The sequence below is a fragment of the Malaclemys terrapin genome, chromosome 1 (genome assembly GCF_027887155.1).
Source record: "Malaclemys terrapin pileata isolate rMalTer1 chromosome 1, rMalTer1.hap1, whole genome shotgun sequence".
Taxonomy (NCBI): domain Eukaryota; kingdom Metazoa; phylum Chordata; order Testudines; family Emydidae; genus Malaclemys; species Malaclemys terrapin.
In genome coordinates this window covers 220,845,486-220,863,158 of record NC_071505.1, presented here as the reverse complement: position 1 = coordinate 220,863,158, position 17,673 = coordinate 220,845,486, and the positions used below count along the sequence as shown (strand labels likewise).

Sequence of the window (17,673 nt, the reverse complement as noted above, 5' to 3'; positions counted from 1 at the left end):
GGTGCAAAAATCTTCCTTCAGCAATCCTAGGCACTCTTCCCATTCACTGCACCATAGTGCCACTCCCTCAGTCACTGGCAGGAGAACCGGGAGCACCTTCTACTTTGGGTTCCATCTCAAGGACCCTCTAGTCAGCAGCCAAGGTCCATTCCCTCCTAAAACTTGCAGCCTTTCCCTGAGCCTCTTCCCTACCTTCTAGTTCTATAGTTGACAACTGTCTAATTGCACAAACCCAGACACCCTCACCCCATCACCTGCCCCTTCCTTGAGACCATGCACTTGCCCCCCCCCCGAGGCCCCACCCACACTCACTCCATCCCCCTTCCCTCCATCGCTAGCTCTTCCTCCCCTCACTTACTTTCGAAAAACACAAGGCTGGCAAAAGGCAGGACCCGTAGTTGATGGGATTCTAACCTCCATGGGAAACAACCAATTGATTTCTACTCCATTGCCTTCACCTGTGTGTGACTTGGTTTACACCCCAAAACCTGCGAGACCTGACCCCCTGACCATGAAGCAGAGTTCTCCCTCCCTCTCTTGCAGCATCATGTCTCAATGGCTTTCCACAGCCCTACAATGCATGAGCATGCCTTAAGATGGCAGGCGAAGTCATCCCAAGACAAAGCACAGAGACTTAGAGCCGAGAAGAGCTAGTCATCGCCATGCCAGAAGTATGCCAAAGCTTGTAGAAAATGACCTGGCTCAGCTAGTCAATAAAAGAGCCTGTCTGTGTCCAGAGTGGAGGACTACGCATGGTCTGAGGGTGGCAGCGTCCCGCAGCAGTCCTTGGCCAAGGCCTCAAAGGCTCGCTTCTTCCCTTCCATACGAATGAAGCTCTCCATAGTGATATGTCAGCCCCTGTCTCATCTGTCCACTTTCACCAGAGAAAATTAGGACTTGGTACCCACCCCAGTGGCCTAATGGATAAGGCACTGGCCTTCTAAGCCAGGGATTTTGGGTTCAAGTCCCACCTGGGGTGTTCTTTTCTCAGGCTGTTGCTTATACTTACAGCCCTTGGTCTGACAAGGCAGATGGCAACTCCTTCAGCTACCATGGCTTGGAAGCTACTTGACAGTCTGTGGGAAAGTGGGCAGCTTCCTGAGACCCTTGCAGGCAAAGCAGGGCTCTCTCTTTTCTCGCTCTCCTGCCTCCATGGACTGCAGACAAGTTGGGCTTTCTGGCTCTCTTGAGTCTCAGGGAAAGATCGCCCCCAAGCACAGCATGTCTGGCAGAAAGATGAAAGAGCGACCACCACACTCTTCTATTTCAGGAAGCCCTGCTGGGGAAGGGCCAGCTGGCAACTTCTTAGCGCTGCGGGGCATTGCAGGAGCACCAAAGGCCCCTTGCAAATGTCTCTGATATCCAGAGGCCCGTCCGCCATTTTTGAAAAACACAAGGCTGGCAAAAGGGAAGGTGCATAGTCGACGGGATTCTAAGCTCCGCGGGCAACACTCAGTGGATTACTACTCCATCACCTTCATCTCTCGGCCACAAATACACAAGCACAGCTGCTTTGCTGCCTACATGCCAAAACCTGTGTGGACTGACCCCCTGACCATGAAGCGCAGCTCTCCCTCCCTCTCTCTTGCAGCATCACGTCTCAGTGTCTTTCCACATCCCTACAGTGGATGAGAATGCCTTAAGATGGCAGGCGAAGCCATCCCAAGACAAAGCACAGAGACTTAGAGCCGAGAAGAGCTAGTCATCGCCATGCCAGAAGTATGCCAAAGCTTCTAGAAAATGATCTGGCTCAGCTGTGGAATCTGTGTAGGTCACTGGTCCCCATGACTTTTGAGAGTTATGCCCCCCATTCCCCTCGTCTATACCCCTCTGCCTCCACCCCCTGGAGCAAGGGCCAGGAGCCAGGCTGCAGCTCCTGTGTGGGGGGCAGACAGGGGGAAGGAGACTGAGGCTGGGGTCACAGCTGGGGGTGGGAATGGGGACGGAGCCATGGGGGCAGCACCTGGGCCCAGGGCTGGCAGCCAGGGCCCCAGCTGGGTGTGAAGCCATCTCGACGCTGGGGACAGGGTCTGGCACAGGGCCCGGGACTGCAGCTGGGGGCAGAGCTGGAGCAGAGCTAGGGGCATGGTGGAGTTAGGTGGCACCCTAGTGGGGGCGTGCCCCATAGTTTGGAGACCTCTGGTGTAGGTCATGAAAGACCCACACTGAGTTCTTTCAATGCTAGTTTTAAAAACTTATTTATTAGCATCTGAATAGGAAATCCTCTGAAAGTGTTAGGGACAAATACATACATTTTCATTACTAACATTTTCTCTTGCATGCTTATGAGTTTATATTGTAGGTGATTTAAGTTATATCTAGGCACAATACAACAAAAGGCATCAATGACCAGTGGATAAATCTTGATCACCCTGTTTTATGGAAGGATATGTTGCCTAACACCCCCAGAAAGTGATGTTTAAAATGAAGCATCCCTCCTGTAATTGAAATCATATGCTCTAAGGCAGTAGTTCTCAAATTAGGGCAAACCCCTAGCGGCGCAAGCCGAGGGATGTGCTGGCCGGCCCTCCTGCAGCCCCCATTGGCCTGGAGCGGCGAACCGCGGCCAGTGGGAGCCGCGATCGGCCAGACCTGCGGACGTGGCAGGTAAACAAACCGGCCCGGCCCACCACTCTGAACAAGCGGTGGCCCTAGTTTGAGAACCACTGCTCTAAGATATGAATAGGAAGATTCTCGTGTGCTAATCAGGAGGGTGAAGGTAGTTAGCCATTGTATAAACACGGACATGTATTTATTGCCTGAGAAATGAGCAGGCCATTGTGCACCATTGCTTGCAATATATACACTTGCTTTATCTGTTCCCTTCTGCAACCAGCAAGATTAAAAGTGATCAATATTCTGGCATTTGCTGAAGTGGCACTGTTAGAGGGCTTTCCCTCAACCCCCCCACTTCCCTGGTTCTTGTCATGCAGACAGCAAGCAGCATAAGACCAGAAGTCCGAAGCGCAGACAATGCGATGTTTATTGGGGTTAGTTTCCAAGCAAGCATATTCTGAAGCCCTTCACACCAGTCGGGCTTATCTCTATACGCCGATAGAGTCTGTTCCCCAGTGTTCCCTGCCCAGCTGTGATGCCGCAGAGCGTTTACCCCACATCCCCTTTCCCGGCTCTGACGCCGCAGAGCATTTACCCCATGTCCCCATTCCCAGCTCTGATGCCGCAGAGCCTTTACCCCGTGTCCCTGTTCCCTATTCTCTGTTCCCTGAGAACAAGGCCTCAGACTATCCTAGTGAGAGAAGGCCCATACACAGGCGGACTGTGATTTTGATTCTTTGTTTTATACCTCTATAACTAGCTAGGTGATAAAAATACACCTAAGTTTTTAAAGTATAGGCCTTTACAGGCAGACCTGAATATCTATATTCTAACAGGCACACTCTCTCACATTTAATAAAATGAAATGGTCAACTTTAAGTGGGTTTGATCCAGCTACCAGTGACTTTTTAACTGCACTGTTATGTTGTGACCAGGAAGCGCTGCACAGAATGGAGAGCCTTTGGTCACACAGTTCTTCAGTTTTCACTTCAGAGCGGTGCATATTTTAAACATGTAAACATGATGGCAACAGGCAGGACAACATTATTTAAAGTACTGAACCACAGCCTTTAATGCCTCTTAAATAAATATACACCTCTCTCCCACCCCCACCCCATAAAAGTCTAGTTTCACTCTTCTGTCTCTACAAGAGCATTATGTTCAAAGAACAAGAATGAAAGTGAAGCAAATAGATTCCCAGGGACCTCTGGTCTATGGAACTTTTCATCTGGTAACCTCTTTGTTGGAGAATTCCCATACTTAAAAAAAAAGGAGAGAAAGAGTTCACAAGTGCTGACACGCAGCAAATATTTGGATTTTAGATGACCTAGTTATGCAACCCGTGTCCTACTTTGCTGAAAGTAACAATATGCTCCTAATTTCAAAGTTGAAATTCTTAATAAAAAGTCCATCTGGATATATTTAAGAGACCCACATAAAACAGATGGGTGGGAAAGTTGGCAGTATTTTGATTTTAGGCATATATAAACAGCCATAGCAATTTTTGTTTGTTTGTTCAATGTAATAATCAAGCCATTCAGCATAGTTCTTGCTGATCCAATTAGAATGGATTTACATTAACTTAATTGTGCTGTGAGTATTTTCTAAGTTCCAAAAAGTTCTGCTTCGGCTGGCATTTTGATACTCCTGCCAAATGAACAATGCCTCATACTGGGTGACTGGAAGCAAGTGAAAGAAATTCCAGATACACCATGCTAATCTTTGCTAGATAGGTAATTTTAGACCATATAATCGTATTTCTGTTCTAAATTAACTTCTGCAAGTACCAGATTGTGCCTCCAGATCGAAACCCTCCCATGTAGACGTGGGTGGGAGGGGAGAAGATCAGCTGCCTCTGCAGCATTGTCCTTCTCTGCTTTCCAGGCCACCACACGGGGTTGGGAAGTGCCTAGAGCTGAATTACCTTTCCCACAGATCCCCCACCGCAGCAGGGATCCTCCTTTTTAAGAGAAGTAACAGGGGTACCAGTGGCTCGGGGTGGGGGAGGGTTGGTGCTTGGTGTTGCCATGGCATCAAGGGGAAGAGGAAGGCATGCTGAGGGGCCGGAGCTAGTGTAAAAGCATGGTGACCCATGTGAAAGGCCTTCACTGCCTATTGATCCCCTAGTCTGCTGTGGTGACCAAGTATACTCCTAGCTTCTTATAAGTTTTCTGAGCCACGAGACACAAATCAGAGGCCTCCTATGGGTTTGTTTTGAGACCTGAGCTCCAAACCCTAATCTAATTCTAACCTGAATCTGAAGAGGATCCTGTGGCCCATTTTTTAGTATAACTCATTGGAGCGGCAAGCGCCACGTGGCATCGATTTAGTAGACTATTGTACAAATGGTTATTTTTAAACAATGGACTTTTTCAGGCTACAGATCTATCTGCAACGGCGTGGCTCACATCACCGTAGTATCCCAGCACCTCACAATCTAATGTGTTTATTCTATCAACCATGAAGTAGGGAAGCATTATTATCCCCATTTTACAGATGGGAAATAGGCTAAGTGAGTTGCCCAAAGTCACACAGGAATTCTGGGGCAAAGCAGGGACTTGAATTTCCATCTCTCAAACCCTAAGCTGGTGCCCTGACCACCGGACCAAGGTGGTCCTTTGAGGTACATCATTTTATTTTTAATACCCATTTCAGACATCTGTCATTTCCCCTTTTATCAGGCACTAATCTGATTTGCTGGTGGTACCACCCCCATACTGGGGGACGGGTGGATGCAGAGGATCTTTGGCTCTTACCATTAAACAAAGATGGGAAATTTATTCAGTTTGTCTCCTCCTGCTCTCCCTTTTCCTTATGCTTGCTGTTCTGCTGCCATCTGCATACCCTAACATTCCTTGGACCTGAAATTAAAATGATAATCCCCTCCCTCATAGTCTGACAGTTACATCTCCTCCCTATACACAGCCTAGGAGGAAAGGCAGGCAATTGTCTGAGGGGATTAAGATTTATACTGAACAGGAGGGCTGCCTGACTTCCTCAGCCTCCTCACATGGGCCCGTTAGACTCCTGCCACCTCTTCCTTGTGTGGCACTTCTCTGAGCTGGAAGAGATACTGTATCAGTGTCAAGGCTGAGGGACAGAATAAAGAAAGATTTTGTTTTTTAAAAAATCAAAAGGGCATCAAAGGCAAATCTGGCTGGCAAGTGCACATCAGTTAAAGTTGGAGTGACACTGGGTTAAATTCTGCACTCATTTATACTAGTGTGAATCTGGCATAACTATTAGTGTTGTACTAGCCACAATGAGGTTATTCAGGTTTGTACCAGTGTGACAGAGAGCAGAGCTTCGGCAAGGTCTAAGTACAGAGCGAGTGCAAAATTCCAGAGGTCGGAGGCACTCATAAAAACTGAAGAGATGTGGGACTTTTAATGTTCAATTGTCCTTTTAAAATACTGACCCTTAATAACGGGACGGGACTTGTGTTCATTGACACGGCTACAGCCCCTTTGACTGCAGTGGAAACTGGACTCCTGTTCTCGAGTGAAGCATTTGATTCTGTGCCAGGATTTTAAAAAACAAAACAAAACAAAAAGCACATTTTAAAGGCCCATCCCATCATTTTTATCTTAATGTCGCTTATAAGACAGGAATGTTATTCATGTACCAGTATTTATACAAAAGATTCTAGTAACATATGAAGGGTTCAAATTCCAGGTGTTATACTGGGACCTTGTTAGTGAGAATTATTCCAAGGACTAGCCTGCTGCCTGCAGCTCAGTTAGTGCTGAACTACTACTCTGTCCTTGCTTCAGTCTTACACATGCAGCTATTCCCTACTGAGTTGAAGTACTTGTCTTCTCTTCCCTGTCAGTTACTCACAAAGTAATAGGCCAGGTTTGAACTTGGCTGCCCATTTCACCGTGACCTGCTGACTGGAGAGAGACAAAGTTTACTTTATTTAAACCAGAGTTGTCTAGAACTAATAGGGTTGCACTGACATTTTTATTTCACTTGTCAAATGTGTGCACCTGACTCCTTACTTATTCAGGCTCTCTGGGGAGAGTTCTCCTTTTGTCCATGAAAGTGAATTTAGTGCTGATGGAAGGGGTCAGATCGACAGCCTTAGAGGCTGAAGACTCCAGTTTATGTGCAGAACATACACTGCATGGGTGGCATCACTGCACGCTTTCCCACACTGCCATGTGCTTCAAGAGATTTATGTTCAGATGTCATGGTGACAAAGGCCATGTAATCACTTGGCTGGGGAGTGACAACATCTGGGAATGTGAAGCTAATTTACAGTAGTCAGACCTATGATTCTCAGGTTACTCACCTCGAAGTATTCCAACTGTTACTTTCATTATGCAAAAGCAAAGATCATAGACTTCCAGTTGTCATATCAGGTATCTGAGCAAGTTTTGCATCATTTCCACTGCTTTATCTAGTCAAATTCAATTCAAACCAGGGTAGAAATCATACCATATTTTCCCTAAAGGACTACATTAAAGCGAGCACACATATGATCATTTTAACACTTTCTCCCTACCCAGTTACCATCAAGACAATGAGTAATTACTCTGGAAATCGTTATTGCTTCCTTATTAGTGCTTGCGGTTGGGGGAGTCATTAGTGCTCAACAAAGATGTGTGGTCAACATCTTTGAAAATCAGGCACAAGGGCCAGGGTTTAAAGATATTTAGATGACTAAAGATGCCGATAAGGTGCCTTGCGGGAAGTGCTTTTGAAAGTCTCACGAGGTGCTTATCTGCATCTTTAGCCACTAAAATACCTTTTAAAAAATGTGACCTTAGGTAGCCCGAGTTGAACACCCAGAAGTGAAATCACCCCTAATGAGTGAACACTTCTGGAAAACTAGGGTTACCATTCGTCCGGATTCCCCTGGACATGTCTGGCTTTTAGAGTTAAAAATAGCGTCCGGGAGGAATTTGTAAATGTCCGGATTCCCCCCCGCCCCCACCCATGCAGAGCGCGTGCGGCTGACAGGGCAGCTGGCCGGATGGTGCCACTTACATGGGGCTCCAACAGCCAGAGAGAGCCCCTCCTCCGCTTCCCCCTGCTCTCCCCTGCAGCTGAGAGCACTCCCCCCACCCCCTGCATTCGCAGATCACCAGCCGGCAGTTCACACCGGCAGTCTGGATCTCCTCCCCCTGCTCCTCCTCCCCAGCACGCAGGTCTGAGCGGCAGGGTAAGGGGGCCAGGGGGTCGGAGAAGGGGCAGGGAGGTTCTGGAAGGAGCAGTCAAGAGACAGGGAGGGGGGGGTGTCGGGAGTTTGGGGGGCAGGACAGGGGCGGGGCTAGGGCGGGGCTCCTCCTGTCCTTTTTTCTGCTTGCTGAAATATGGTAACCCTAGGAAAACGTAGGGCCTCAACACCACTGGGCCCAAGTTGGCCCTTAGTAAAATGGAGATCACATTTCTTCTACCTCACAAGGCCATTGTGAGACTTTATTCATTAGTGTTTGTAAAGTACTTTGGCCCAGATCCCCAAAGGTAGGGGCCTATATACCTTTGGGGATCTGGGTTGTTGGACAAAGAATGAAAAGTGTAAATCATCTATTATCTTCCTGTACTGAAATAGCATTCTTCTAGCTACCATACCCTAAGTCCTCCTCTACAGTCCTTATTTTGACACCATATTATGAACATGAGCTGCATCTACCTCAAAGTTTCATCCAGTGCATTTATAACCACATTGCAGCTGCTGTCTGCATTTTCACTTATGCTTTCACTCCAGTGTGATCATAGCCCTTGTATTTATAGAATTCCACTACTATTCAAGTTAGATTTTTTATACTATGGTAATGGGCGCAGTGTAAGAACCTGGGTAAGACAGAGGACTAAAGAAGGTGGGTGGGTTTTTTGGTGGGTTTGTTTTGTTTTGGTAATTTCCTAATAATTTATATGTTTTGTCAAAGGTTGAAGTGAAATGTGTTGCTTTTGCACATGATCCTGTGAACTACCAGACAGGACTAATTTGCTACTACTACCCGCTTTGTAGTGATAACAACAGTAGGCTCTTATAAAGTGTTATTTATCCATAGAAAGTCCTAGAAGGATCAGGCCCAGTATTTCATAGCTCTGTTCTGTTTTTAACCTTACTGCGCTCTTTACAGCCTGCTAAGTTGCTGATAGCATTGGAGTCAGGACCCATTGGGTACGTCTACACTGCAATTAAAAACCTGCAGGTGGCCAGTGCCAGTTGACTTGGGCTCATGGGCTAAGGGGCTGTTTAATTGCAGTGTAGACATTCAGGCTCAGGTAGGTGCCCAGGCTCTAGGACCCTGTGAAGTGGGAGGGTGCCAGAGATCAGGTTGCAGCCCGAGCCAGAACATCTACACTGCAATTTAATGACCCTTAGTGAGGACAAGCCAGCTGGCAAGGGCCAACAGTGGGTGTCTAATTGCAGTGTAGACATAGTCGTAGTCTTTACAAAGATTACAAGAAAGCCTACTTACAGCTTTCCTCTGAGCTCTTGAACAGTCCCAGTTTTCCCTACTGTCAGAAAACTGAGTCAACAGCTACAATATGAGGGTATACTTTTGCCAGCTGTGGAACCTGGCTGCCTGAATAATGCCTTGCCTGGCTATTTATTACTGGCTATGAAGTAGTCTTTGGGTGTAAAGCAGACTTGGTTCATCATCTCACCCTTTTAGAGTGTCAGGAAGAAAATGAGGAGAAAAGCCAAGTGACTCTTCCCCATTCAATGCCTGATTTCCCCAAAGACATCATATGATTTTGTCCTGCAGTGAACAAAGTGTTTTTGCATCAGTAACCCCACTTGGAAGACCATTGCACACATTTATTTTCTGCATGAACAAGTGTTTTCCAATCCAAAATTATTTCCCCTTTACCTCTTTTGATGGAGTCTCCACTGCTCATCTCTGCTAAGTTAAGGTGCTCGGTGACTCATGCCGAGAAGGCTCAGACAGGGGACAGAGGACGGACTCCATAAGGAGAGTCCGGAGCCGAATATCCCACTCTTTTTGCATGAGGGGCCCGAAAGTGCTTACAGATGGCACTTGTCTTTGACGTGTGCTTCGCCCAAGTACTTGAGAAAACTGTCATGAGGGTCACTAACAGGCATAGGCCTGATACAGTCTGTACAGAGCATGAAACCCGGAGACCAGGGCATGCCCTGCTGGGGGCAAAGGCCCAGCTGGGACCTTAATAATTAACAGCTAATCTATTAACTACTAACTACTAAGAATAACTATATACAATGCCTTAAGGCACAAAGTCCAAAGGAGAAAACTCGCTAGTCCTTGTCAAGCAAGAAAAGGTGCTCCAACTGACCACCATGGGCGGTAACAAGGAACTGTGAGGGAATAGGTTTGGTGGTGCCTGATATACCAGCAGATGGGCACGGCATTCAAGGGGGCGCCACAGCCGGTCCTACGGATACCGCTAAAGCAAAAATCTCCGACGGCCATGCACGTGGGCGCACACACACCTAGAATGGAATCAACATCAACAAGCACTCGAAGAATATTTAATGTGATAAGGAATCATTCACTGCGCTTCTATATTGCACAAAAAGATGAGAGTTAAGGCATTAAATGGAAATAAAGTTAGTCTTTAATTCAGTTATTCTTTAGCTCCCATTACAGGAAAGGCTTCCTGCAGCTTTTTTGTGATCTCTTACATAGGCCTAGTTTTCTCTACTGCCAGGAAAGTGGGCCAACAGCTACATCATGGAGACGAAGGAGCACAGTGGGAGAGAGACTAGAATCACACATACTGGTACATTTTCCAGAGGACAACAACAAACTACCAATCACACAATAAGCAGCTCTGAAAAGAAGGAAATCAGAAATTTTGGCCTGTCTTCACAAACTCAGGTGCCTAAAATTAGATGCCCACTGCTAGCCTTAGGCACCTAAATAAATATCACAATGTTCAAAACATGCTGAGCACCTGCAGCCTCTACTGATCTCAATAGAAGCTGGGTTTCTAACATTAAGCACCCAGGGTGACAAATTTGGCTTCCCTCAACCATTATCAAAGGCAGGGAGCTGTGGCTCCATGATAGGCTCCCCTCAGCTCACAAGAATGTCCATACCCCACATCCATGGGTTCAGTCTACAGATTAGATGAGACTATATCTAGCTGGGAAGAATCAGAAAGCAGCTGTATTCTACAGTTTATCCCCCCTCCAGGACCAGAATATATTGGAAACCAACAAAAGAATTAGTGCTTCTCCAAGCAGTATTAGCCTGTGGAGAATCCCTTCCCTGTTTCATACTGCACAACTATATGCAAGATCTAAACAGAACCATGCATCAGTGTGGGAAAAAGCTATAGGGGATTGTGAAGAGCAGGTTGCCCTTCAGAGGTCCTGGGAGCAGAGTTCTCCTCACATGCCTTTGGGGTCAAGTCCCATGCCCCTTCTGCAGCCTTCTGCTGCTTCCAAGAGGAACATTCAGAGGAAATACTTTGAGGTGACCCTCTGTCCTCATCCTGCAGACTTTGTCACAGGAGGGTATAGTATGGGTTTAAGAAAGCTCAGCGCCTAGAAAGAAAACATGAAAGAAATCTAAAGCATTAAGAAAAAAGAATTGGTAGATATTGATGCAGTAGTTTTATCAAAGGATCTAAGGAAAAGCCAACACAGTGACTCAGCTACGACATTGACTTCCTATTGGGAAAGATACAAGAGACTAAGAGATAGAGTCTGAGTCAGTACGGGAAAAATGAGATTTTTTTACTAATTTCAGGCTAAAATGGCAGCAACCATATCCGCTTCTCCATTGGACTTTGCTGGTTCTGGACCCAGGAAACCTCTATGCCCCAGACTCATTCACCTCTTGTTATTGATCCCTCCCACCACCTTTGATAGGCATTGTATATTTTAGCTATTAATGTTGACACATAAGAATTGGTTAGATAGTTAAAATTATTCTAAATTTTGCTACAATCCACAGACGCCCTGAACAATAGACTTCCATGGGGTAGAATCTGCACTTTGATTGTGTTAAATCAGGTTGATAAAAACTGAGTCTCTCTAGTTTATTTTTTTTTCCTAACATTGGAACAAGGCAACAGTGTTTTAATGTTAATTAAATTAAATAATTAAGCAGTGTTTTAATGGTAATTTTACTAGCTGCTGTAGGCACTTACGCTTTATAGCCCTATGGCCACACAGTCTGACCACTTATTTTAAAGTTGTTGATATGATTTAGTAGTACCTTATCTGTCCATCACGTGAAGGTAGCTGTGCCTCAGATTTTCCTTTTGGTTTGGTAGCTTAGGCCTGCAGCTGAACTGAAAATCTCCACCCCTTTCTGGGGTAATTAAAGTCCATACTCTTTACCCAGTCTCTTTCCCTGGTTTTCACCCCCATCCCTGACAATCTCAAAATCTTCTCCCTTCAAAGTACAACAGCAACACCATCCTGTTCCATCGGAGAATAAAAGGAGCTTGTGCCTTCCAAAGTTCCAGCATCTGGCCCTCAACACTGAAGCAGGTGTCAAGTTGGACTACCAACTCCCCCTACTACCTCCAAATACTTCCGGCTACAAACACTTCTTTCTCAGGGCACCTCAACCAGCTCTTGTCCTTTTTTAGGTGTCTTCACAGGACCTTTGTCTGGCTTTTTTCTGAAGTTCCTCCTGCAGGTTCTTTTTCTAAACACTTTAGCTAGAGAAACCTATTCACTTTTACCCCTTTCCTAGTCCCCTTCCAAAGACTCAAAGCAGATCTTTCTCTTTTCCTGATCCCTCTTGGTCTGAGGGGAAAGGACTTCTTTCTAGCCCTGCCCTTTTCCCAGCAAGCATGTCTGTGAGGCCTACAGCTCCCAACCATCCCTGGGAACTAAAACACCAGAATACATCGTGTGGGAACATGATACTGTTGGATATAGGTCTGCCTTTAAAGAAGCCAGCACAACCTGTTACAGCTCTAAACTGGTCTCTGTTCATTTTATTCTGCCCCATCCAGCTGCAGTTAGTACACAGAAATGAGGTGATCTTGGGCAAGTGTGGTACTTTAAGTCAACAAAATTTGTTCTATATTTATTTTCTGCCATGCAACTGAGTATTGAACTACATGAAACCAAGGCCGTCTTCCAGATTTGGTTTGTGTTGCCATCAATTTGCATCAATTCCAAACATACACAGGCTTTGTGTGTGTGTGTAAAAATATATATTCTCTCTCTCTCTCTCTCTCTCTCACACACACACACACACAAGATGCAAAAGAAAAAATATTTTTATGTGATAGAATAACCACTGAACATCTTTCTCTGAAAAATTGTTTAAATGTATCTGCTTCTGTATTTGGAAAGGGATTCAAAATGGAGGACTGGATTTCTATAACACAAGTCCCTCTCACAGGATAGATTATGCTATTATTGGACCTGTGCTGAGTTTTCATCTATAGAATACATCTGACTCAAGTTAAGTGTGGGGTGGCTTTGGGGCTATCTAGAATTCTTGAATTGGCTGGTTGAAGCCATTTTCCTATTGTGTCTATGCACCATATGTTGTCTCTTTTTATATTTCATTCTCTTTTCTATTATTTTTGGTTCACTTCTGCTCACAGTTCACATTTAACAACAAACACGTGTCCTATAATTGCACACAGTCTCTGAGCAGGAATCTGTCTCTATGACCACCCGCTCACAGTTGCAATGCAGTTCGATAGATTGCTGTTGTTTCAGAAGGCCTAGTTACTGGAAACTCAGATTTTTAATTTAAATGTAGTGTTCATGAAAGGAGACAGCCCACCTGACAGCATCAGGGACTGCAGTCTTTTAGGTATCTCCAATGGATCAAATCTTACTCACCTTTACTCTGGTAGGTATTTCTATTCATTTCATTGGGAATATGCACCTGAGTAAAGGCAGGCACTTTGAAAACTACTAATAAAAAGTGCTATACAAGAGCTAGGTATTATTAGGATCAACCATGGGGATAGCCCCACACTACCTACATGTCTTAACCCTGATCAAGACAGATGCTCCTTTACAAGAGAGAAGACAGTTCATTGCTAAAGATGAACGTGGCTTTTCTGGGTGTGTTCACCAACTATCAACCCTTTTCTCAAAGAGCACCAACCCATCCATCAGATGATAACTTTGAGTTGCTAATGATCTGGGCTGGACTCAAACTACTGACTCAGAAGTGAATATTACAGACACACTGTCTGCTTTGCTCCCTCACACATTCATGTTTTTGTGCCATATAGACACTAGTTGAGCATCTGCTGGAACAGAAGATTCTAGAACAAAATAAAAAAAAATCATGGTTATCTTTTGCAATTTCAGCATCACAGGGTGTGCTTTGATTGGTTGCTTAGTTTTACGTACGTGTGTAAGAAAAAGCCCAAGTCAAGACCCAATGAAGACAATGGATGTTTTCCCATTGACTTGACTGGGACCAGGAGTGAACCCTCCCTTTATATTAGTGGCCCAAAGCTTTCAAACTTGGGTGCCTAAAGTTAGTACTTAAAAACCATAGTTAGACCTCATCAACATTAGAAAAGTTGCACTGCTTTAATTAAATCTTTTAAAATTGATCTTGTTATAATCTTATAAACCTCATATATAGGTGTACTTGAACCAGCTTAAACCTTGCATAAATCTGTTTAGTTACACTGAGTTAAGCCAGAGTTACATGTCCGACTTAGAAGCCTAAAGGTATATCTACACAACAAAGAAAAACCCATGGCTGGTCCATGCTGGCCAACTTGGGCTTGCAGAGCTTGGGCTGCAGGGCTGTTTCATAGCTGTATAGACATCCGGACTTGGAAGCCCAAACCCTAGGATGTTCTCACTTCACAGGATCCTAGAGCTCAGGCTCCAGCCTGAGTCCAGAAGTCGACACAGCAATGAAACAGTCCCACAGCCCAGGCCCTGTGAGCCTGAGTCCACCAGCATGGGCCAGCCAAAGTGTCTACTGGCTGTGTAGGCACACCCATAGGCATGTAGGAACCAAGTCCCATTGATTTTCAGTGAGATTAAGTCACTTTTGAAAATGCTCCTAAGTAACTTAGGTGCTTTTGAAATTTTTACCCAATAATAATAATAAAAATCACTGACATTTGTGGGGTTTTATTACAACCATTATTACAAAAACAGCAAAAAATACTGCAATGCTTTTGCTTAGCTTTTTATTCCATCATTATGGCACAAGATAGAACTTCAAGACAACATCATTGAATAAGTTTTCAGCTTCATTAAAATTAAGACTAGCATGTTTTATAAAAATCTTTTTATATGATACATTTTCCCTTATGTGAAAAAAAAATCCTCTTAAAATACTGAAGTACATTGCCACCTGCTGGTCATAAACATTTTTGCAGTTTAATAACACCAGAACTTGTGTAACAGCAACATTTAACAATGTAACATATATTGAAGGGGGAAAAAAAAACATTTCCCCAAATTTTGGCACAATATTTATACAAAAAGCTGTGAACTTCTCCAAATGTCATATTCATTTCTAAAACACTGCATGTGACTCCTTTATGAAAATACATGTAAATGCTTATTTCGATTGCTTTGATTTTTGTTGTTTAAAAGGAAAAGCCATATTTCTTTCTATTACATGCCTTATTTAGTTTTATTTTTTTAAATTTGGATTCCAGTTCATTGTTTTAAAACAATATATAAAATCATACACCTATAAATATATATTATCTATTATATACTGTATATATAAGATTGTAGTTGATCTAGAATGGGAGGGTAAATTTTTGCACTAAATCTGTTTGATTTAGGCACAACTTTACTCTTGATTGATTAGCTGAACTGTTTCCTAACAGAATCTAAAAAAAAAAAAAATCTTTTATAACATTGTATCAAATTTTAATTTTGTTCACAAACTTATATTTATAAGAAAAAATATTTGGTAAATAATTTTCCCCCTAGCTTACTACTACCCTTATAAAATATATGGCTTTTCATGTTTCATTCTATTTTAGTGTTTTTTATAGGCAGTGAACAGAAAGACATTTCCCCCGTTAACAAATTGTTTAAAAGCACAGAAACCAGCTTGTGCACTTTCTATAGAATTCCAACGCATATTATGGTAACATAAGTAAGTGCAGTGATTTTTTTTTAAAAAAAGGCAGTCCTGATTGATTGTCATTTGTATACGAACACATAATATATGATTATCATACATAACCCAGACTATACAATCATCAAAACTGCAGACATATAAATACACCTTAGCAACACCAAAGCAATAGTTTTATCTTACACACAGTTTATGCATACAAAGTTGTTAGACTGAAATGTTCATCTCATTTTTCTCTCTTAAAAGCTTGCTATGAAACAGGAACATACTGTATTTGTAAATGGACTGCTTGACAGTGCTATTAAAGATTTAAAGTGAACAAAGTTTTTAAAAAATGAAATTTACTTGGTATAAAACAAAAAGTTTTCTAATGTCACTATTCTTTCCCTATTCAAGAGAAGCGTAGGCTTGGAGGGCAGTTCTCTGTAAGAGTCTGATCATACAAGGGTTTCAGGGAGGGCATCTGGGTTATCAGCTGATAAAAGCTCCCAAATTTGCCACCGCTCTTTTTGCCAATCATGCCAGTCTGGCTCTGATACATTTTTATTGTTCTGATTATTGGCTGGAGTAGAATAGGTGTTACCCACTTTATTCTGTGAGGCCTGCCTCTGCTGACTGGAGGTGGATTGGTCAGTTGATTCAGCTGCTGGTCCTCCTGCTGCTATGGTCCCTGAACTTTTTTCTGGTCTTTGAAGTCTCCACAATGAGTGCACTGTTGAAGAGACAGTTGGTCGCTGGGACAATGCAGAAGTTTGTTTTTTTGGGCCAGGATAAGGGGGTGGTGGCCTCTCCTTTCTACTTATATCTTCTTGTCTCAGGTACGAAGGTTTAGCTGTTCTTGGCAAACAACCCACATTTGAGTCATGCTCTGTAAGGTCCTCTGCGCTACTTAAAGTCAAATGCTGCTCAGACCTTGAATTGGACTGGTCTGAATTCCTCCTGCCACCTTCAATTTGCGAAGTACTGCAAACACGAGACACTGGGGGATGCGGCCTACATTCAGGAATGGCAGCAGTAGTCTGACTCCTTGGGATTATTTGCTTTCCATTGTCCAATTCTGTGGCACTACCCTGCCACCGAGGCCAATTCAATGATAGGTTCCCTTGGGAAAGAGAGCACCGTCCAGGTCGCAGTGAACTGCTTTCATAAATGTTTCCATAGGACCCTGAGGACCAGAATAAGACAGAGAACATCAATATGACACACTGACATTTTACAGGTTACCACTGACTTGTTGCATTATATTGGCAAGGTCGGTGTTGGACCTTTATTACTGAACTGTACCTGTTATATAAAGCTGGTGACTTTAATACTTAGCACTGACATAATGCCATATAACTTCAAAGTGCTTTAAAAGCAATAATTATACAACATTCCTGTGAGGTAAGTAGGTGCAGATGGAAGAAAAACTGAGGACAGAGAGTTAAGTGATTTGCCCATGATATACAAGGTGTTAGTAGTGGAGTCAGGATTAGAATTCAGGTCCCCTACCTCCAAGGGCTGTTCTTAAACCCCTAGCATACACTGCCTTTCAAGTCTATTGTTCTGCTTTAAAGGAGATGAATTTCTATGACCTTATCTTCTGGCTCATTTTTAAATGCTGCCATATTTGGGTAAGTGTGGTGCCTCTCTTTACCGGATATATTCATAAAATAGTAAAGTAAAAAAACAAAATGGGAAGCAGAGGAATTGTTTAAAACCCCCTAAAGATGTGTCTAGAATGAAGATTCACCATTTAAAAGCAAACAAATGAAGGCCGTTGATCTTATAAACATGCATGCACATGTTTAATTTTATGTACCATGAGTAGTCCTATTGGCTTCAGTTCATAGGGCATATGAACGTGCTTAAGCCTTTCTCAGACTGGGGCCTAAAAAGTATCAAAGAAATGTCATACCTGTCATTCCTGGATCTTTGGAGCCACGTTTCAGTGTTGAATGCCAGGTGCCCCAGATATTGAAATGATCCTCTGGAACATCTACAGAAGAAGTAAAGGAACATGAAATGATCCCTTATAAGCACTGAATAGAAACACATGAATGGAACAATAAATAAATTAAAGGTATAACTTTATCCAGCAGCACAAGATAAAAGAGCAAACATACTGATAAGCTGGATT

At 43.7% G+C, this 17,673-nt stretch overlaps 1 protein-coding gene and 1 non-coding gene across 5 annotated transcripts in view; one reads left to right on the top strand and one right to left on the bottom strand.

The window, feature by feature from the left end:
- Positions 1-906: 906 nt before the first annotated feature.
- Positions 907-979, top strand: TRNAR-UCU (transfer RNA arginine (anticodon UCU)). Its single transcript has one exon. It is a non-coding gene; the product is annotated as a tRNA-Arg (tRNA).
- A 13,609-nt stretch (positions 980-14,588) lies between these two features.
- The window catches only part of ARHGAP6 (Rho GTPase activating protein 6), a 482,928-nt gene continuing 479,843 nt past the window's right edge, over positions 14,589-17,673 (bottom strand). For all 4 annotated transcript variants that reach the window (XM_054007865.1, XM_054007871.1, XM_054007885.1 and 1 more), the window contains exons 12-13: positions 17,452-17,532; positions 14,589-16,719 (exon numbers count right to left, since the gene is read on the bottom strand). In XM_054007865.1, coding sequence (XP_053863840.1) covers positions 15,992-16,719; positions 17,452-17,532 — 809 coding nt within the window. In that variant the 3' untranslated portion in view covers positions 14,589-15,991. The remainder of the gene's footprint in view (positions 16,720-17,451; positions 17,533-17,673) is intronic.